The sequence below is a fragment of the Lycium ferocissimum genome, chromosome 4 (assembly GCF_029784015.1).
Source record: "Lycium ferocissimum isolate CSIRO_LF1 chromosome 4, AGI_CSIRO_Lferr_CH_V1, whole genome shotgun sequence".
NCBI classification, from domain to species: domain Eukaryota; kingdom Viridiplantae; phylum Streptophyta; class Magnoliopsida; order Solanales; family Solanaceae; genus Lycium; species Lycium ferocissimum.
The window spans coordinates 55,932,599-55,938,453 of NC_081345.1; the positions used below are offsets into that span (position 1 = coordinate 55,932,599).

The following is a 5,855-nucleotide window of genomic DNA, read 5'->3' on the forward strand; positions in this document are numbered from 1 at the left end:
ATATATATATATATATATATATATATATATATGTATGAAAATGTTTTTTTTTAAAAGGCAAGCATGCATGACATCCGCCTTAAGAGGCATTCAGAGGTACAGATTGATCTCTCTTATCTTATGTTATCTCCATATTTTCATTATGTTGTTATTCATGCCTTACATACTCAGTACATTATTCGTACTGCCGTCCTTTTATTCATGGATGCTGCATTCATGCCCGCAGGTAGACAGGGAGAAGGTTCAGACTCATAGGCTGACTTCTCAGCGGTTGTACAGGAGCACTCCACTTGTTCCGGAATTACAGTTCAGTTGGTACGATACTTTTGTGTATAGATGGGTATGGCGGGATCCTGTCCTGTCCTTATTATGTTATGCACTCCAGCAGGGGCTCGTAGACAAAAATGTACAGTCAGATATTCCATGACCTTCTCGGTCTATGTTTTATTGTATCATCATTTTGATAGCCGACATGTGTACTTGGATCAGCTTAATGATGTATGTATATTATCTTTTGGGCTTGTGTCCCATACAGTTTATGATATTTATGAGTTAGCATGATGGCCCACTCAGGTATTGATATGAGATGCATGTACATGTTATGGTGCTCGGTAGTTTAGCTCCGGGTGTTCGTCATGACCCTCTGGTTGGGTCGTGACATTAAGGATGATTCTTAACAACTATTGGTAGGAGATAACAAGATCAAGGAGAGATGGAGAGATTGTTTTAATCAATTGCTCAACTCGAACCAAGATAATAACATTTTAGACCGGCACACATTTGTCGATGATAGTAACTTTAGCTACACTTGTAGAATTAAGCTAACAGAGGTAAATGATGCCATGAGAGTATAGAGATTAGAAAAGCTTGTGGTCCTGATTGTATCCCTATAGAGGTTTGGAAGTGTCTTGGAGAGGTCAAAAGTTGAATATACTCGCTAAGCTATTCAATGTTATTCTAAGAAGTGGTAAGATGCCCACGAATGAAGGAAGAGTATATTGATTTTAGAAGAGTACACTGGCTACGAAAGAGTGTGTCGACTATGATTTATAAGAACAAATGAGAAATTCAAAGTTGTGCGAACTTTCGTGGCATTAACTCATGAGTCATACAATGAAATTTTAGAAAAAAGTGAAGCGTAGACTTATGAATACTACTTAAGTGAAAGAGAACCAGCTTGGATTTATGCCGGTAGATCTACAATGGAGGCTATATTTTTACTAAGAAGATTGATGGAAATGTATAGCAAAAAGAAAAAAGATCTACGCATGGTGTTTATTGATTTAGAGAGAGCATATGATAGAGTACCACACATGGTCCTTTGTTGGATGATGGAAAAGAGAGGAATTCATATTAAATGTATAAATGCCATAAAAGACATGCATGAAGGAGCTGTCACTAGATTGAAAACAGTAATAGGTGATATAGAGGAGTTCCCATAATAATGGGTTTACACCATAGATTGGCATTGTGCCCCTGCTTGTTTACCCTAGCTATGGATGAGCTAACTAACACAATACAAGATGAGGTGTTATGATGCATGTTATTTGCTTATTATATTGTGTTAATTGACGAAACTAACTAGGGCATCAACTAAAGCTTGCACTATGGAGACACATTTTAGAGAGTAAGGGTTCTAAGATAAGCAAAAGTAGAACTAGATACATGCATTGCAGGTTTAGTCAGCATAAGAAGAGAGTACTTAAGGCGAGACTGGACGAAATTGTGGCGCCAAATTAAAAACAATTTAGATACCTAGGCTCGTTATTTCAAGAGAATGGAATGATATACGTGAATTTTACTCAATTGATTAAAACTGGATGGCTGAAGTGGAGAAGTACTGCCGAGTGTAATATGATAGAAGGATGCCTACCAAAGTGAAAGGAAAGTTCAATAGAACAACCATAAACCGACAATGTTATATGATAGTGAATGTTCAACTATCAAAGTCCATCATATCAACAAGATGAGTGTCGCAGAGATGCATATACTAAGATGGATGAGCATTCATTCCAGATTAGAAAAGATCAGAAATGACCACATTCCCCAGAAGGTACAAATAGCACACACATTGAGGACAAAATGCGAGAAGGTCAATTGAGATGGTATGGACATGTGCTCCATCGACCTACAGACGCACCGGTCCATAGGTGTGAAATTATGGCAAGTGAAGGTGTTAAAAGGGGAAGGGGTATACCTACGATCACATGGGAGGAAGTTGTCTCGAAAGACCTATAAATCCTTGGTACAAATGCAGACTTTGCTAAAGATAGGGCAAAATGGAAGAAAAAGATCCATATAAGTGATATCTACTAGTTGAGGATAGATTGTAGGCTTGTTAGAGAACTTTTAATGTTATTTTTATACATGACGATATGAAGTGAGCTTAAATGTAAAAGTGGAGATTCATACAGTCGACCTCAACTTGTTCGGGACCGAGGAGTAATTGTTACTATCGTATAAGACCTAAACTCAATTCTTCTTATGAATCCATGTAAGTCAAGCTAAGCCAAGATTTCACACTAATCTAGTTACATTTGTTTCCTGGATTTATTTATTACTTTTGATCTTCTCATCTCAGCCTCAACAGAACATTAAAACAGGTTAATTTTGAACATGGAATCATTAGCTTAGCCAATCTTAAAATCTTAATAAACTAAGAAAATCCTGTTTGCTGCTTCTTTTCATATTTTTGGTAGTTTGTCAAAATCAAAAGCAAATAAATGATGAATTTAAGGAAAGAAGCTAAGGAGGAACACAATTCAACTGAACAAATATTATAAAGGATTCCACCATATTGTCACATGACCATGTTAAATAGTTTACAAACAAAAGGTTTCAAAAGAAAATACTGAAAAACATAGTTAAAAGAAATGATAACATAATTCCTTTAAAACTAGTAGTAACAAAGAAAGGCCCAAGGCAAATTAATGGAAAAGAATTTTTATACTGTATAGCCGCTCACCAAATTAGTAGCCAGCAAATGTATATTTTTTGTATATTGGTGAGCGACTTTAATTATTTTGGCTGAGTAGCCAAGTGTGTTAAAAGCCCTTAATATAGTAATGAATATAGGCCCAAAAAGTATGGGAAATTGAGACACATCAATGGATTCTTCCGATGAAGGTATCCAAACTCATCTCACTTGGATCAGTTGCTTGTAGCTCAACCTGGACACCATCTAATTCTCTCCTGAATCTGTCTTTTGAACTTGCATACAACATCTTGCTTCGTACCCTTGCTGTCTCTGGTGACCTACATTCAAGATATGCAAAGTTACACATTATTTAGCCCAACAAGAATTCTGAGCTATTCAAGATTTAGCTTTGTTGGATATGAATTATGTGTACATTAGGACGAATTTCATGAATGATAATTCAACTTTCTGTTTATTGCAACAAAGTCATAAAACTAATGTTTCTATTTTTTTAAAAACTCAACTAGGCCTATTTATCACAAATAAATAAAAAAGGCTGAAAAATGCTAAATTCAATCTCGGAAACACAAGTAGGCTGCCACTTTAGCAACTCTTTTTAAGTGATATCAACATGAAACCACTTAAAAGAAAACTTGCACTTGCTTCAACCGGTTAAAAGATAACCATGTGATGTGCCACATGGTGAAAGACATCGGGTGTTAGGTCCGTCTTAAATGAGTTTTTTTTTAAGGGGTTCCACATGAAGAGTGTTAGGTGAGTTGCTGACATGACAATATTTTGTAGATTACTGGCATAACAATTTTGTACAAGTGGCAGCCTAGATGTGCTTTTCGTCACCGAATTTGGCATTCTTATTTTTGGTAGCATATAGGCATAATTGAGTTATTATTCCATCAGAAGAATTAATTTTATGACTTTAATTTAATAAATTAAATGTTAAATGACCATCGAAGAAATTGCATTCTCGTTAAAAATTGACTTTGTTAGATCAATCCAAGAAGTAATCAGAACAAGAAGGAGATATCGATGATATATGATTGGTAGTTATCATATGATATGGCCATTTGGCTTAACTCAATCCAAGCTAGTTCATGAGGGGAGGTTTGTTGAAATTCATATAATTAAGGAGATCAACAATCCATTCTCAAACCATTGTGAGACTTTTACCCACTCTAACAGTTATGTTGTTCACATCCTTCAAAAATATCATCGAATCCATGTCAGATCCTCTAAAAATGCATAACATTTGAAGAATCTGGTAAATACACAGCTTACAACGGTGATGGTTTTGAAGGATCCGAGTAGCATAGATCATTAGAAGAAGAAAGTAATGAAAAAGAAGGGGTTACCAAGCAACAAAGAAGATCCTGCTTTTCTGGACGTTTTCATCAGTAGTCCAGTCATAGTCAAAAACAGCATAACGGCACTCAGTGGGAGGCAAGCTGTTAGCAAAATCATCATGTGTCTCTGCCTGTCCCCCAACTTTCTCAACCACAACTTGCTGCACTGATTCATCAATCTTGAAAACTAGGTACCTGTGGTTCCTTTTTGCTTTCAATTCCAAGAACTTCAGCTTGCAGTCATTGCTCACTGCTATCCCTGATGCTGAATTTGCCTACGCAAAAAAAAAAAAAAAAAAAAAGGAAAAAAAAAAAGAAAAAAAAGACATACATACAAAAAGAACATAGAAAAAATGCTTAAAATCTTTATTATTAAGAAGGAAGAACTAGAAAACACACATAATAAACAAATCATGTCGCGGACTATGTTCTTTTTCCTAAGAACATTAGAATTTAGGCAGTGGCAGAGCTAGAAATTCTCACAATGGAATTCAAGAAAATGCAAGAATGTCACACTTGTGGTTTTGAACCTACGATCTAAAACAAATTTTGAGCCACCTTTGCTACTACCACTAAAAGATTCCCTTAGGTCAAGGGAATTAACAAAAAGGGCAGCCACAAGTACGAAGCATCCTGGCCTTAACGCAGGGTTCAGGGAAGGGCCGCATCCTAAGAGGGTGTAAATGTAGGCAGCCTACCCGAGCAACCGTCTGTGGCCGATTATACGACTCTTAACTCGTGACTTATAGGTCACACAGAGATAACTTATTGTAGCCTCAAAGCTCCATCAAGGGAATTTAACAGTATAATAAATTTATTTTTAACTCATTTGCATACTCATAATTTTCCGACGAATAGGGTTAAATTGAACTTCCTTCAAACCATATAGTTTGGCCCCTGGCATTAGGGAACGAGATTTTGTGTGAATAAATTTATTGAAATTCTGTAATGTGAAGGTGTACAAATCATTTTCTATCCCTTTTAGGTATTCTACAATAGTTTTACTCCTTAATAATTTTCTATGATATTTTATCGCCTTTCACTAATGGTGCACACCTAGTCAATACTCATAACAGAAATTACCACATTAAAATTTTTGTACCATCGTAAAGAAATTGCACAAGATCTAGCTAGCAATGTTAAATCAGAAATACTGAAAATGCCTCTACGATCTTCGTTACAACATGGACATAACGAAATAGAGATGTTTAAAATTGTGAAGTGAATGAATAAACAAACAACATACCATTTGAGTATCTGGCGGACAATGGTGTTTTCTGAAAGAAATGAAAAGCAAGCAAGTTCTTTTTTTTTTTGCAAAAAAGAAAGAGAAGGAAAGAGTAGAAAGCGAGATCCTTAATTTTGGGTAAGAGGGCAGAACAAATGTTCAGTACAGAGACTATTATGCAACGACCATTTTGCTATACCACATGTTATGGTTATTCGTTATTTCTCCTATTATTGTGGATTACTATTTGGGTGCATTAAGGCCAATCAATCAAGGTGCTAAATGTAATGGAAAATAAATTTATATTCAGTTTAATGGTATCCGTGGGAGTTTTTGACCTGATCCCCTA

At 35.7% G+C, this 5,855-nt stretch overlaps 1 protein-coding gene across 1 annotated transcript; it reads right to left on the reverse strand.

Annotated features, from left to right (window-relative positions):
- Positions 1-2,761: 2,761 nt before the first annotated feature.
- Positions 2,762-5,638, reverse strand: LOC132054883 (actin-depolymerizing factor 10-like). The gene is made up of 3 exons (XM_059446843.1): positions 5,525-5,638; positions 4,288-4,553; positions 2,762-3,255 (listed from the first exon to the last, which is right to left on the reverse strand). The coding sequence occupies exons 1-3, from the start codon at positions 5,525-5,527 to the stop codon at positions 3,105-3,107; spliced, it is 420 nt and encodes a 139-aa protein (XP_059302826.1). The 5' UTR covers positions 5,528-5,638; the 3' UTR covers positions 2,762-3,104.
- Between the last annotated feature and the right edge of the window lie 217 nt (positions 5,639-5,855).

Excerpts from the sequence above, each read along its gene's own strand:
- LOC132054883 (XM_059446843.1), bottom strand. Across the intron at positions 3,256-4,287 it reads AGGATCTTCTTTGTTGCTTG|GTCACCAGAGACAGCAAGGG; the intron begins GTAACCCCTTCT and ends TCTTGAATGTAG.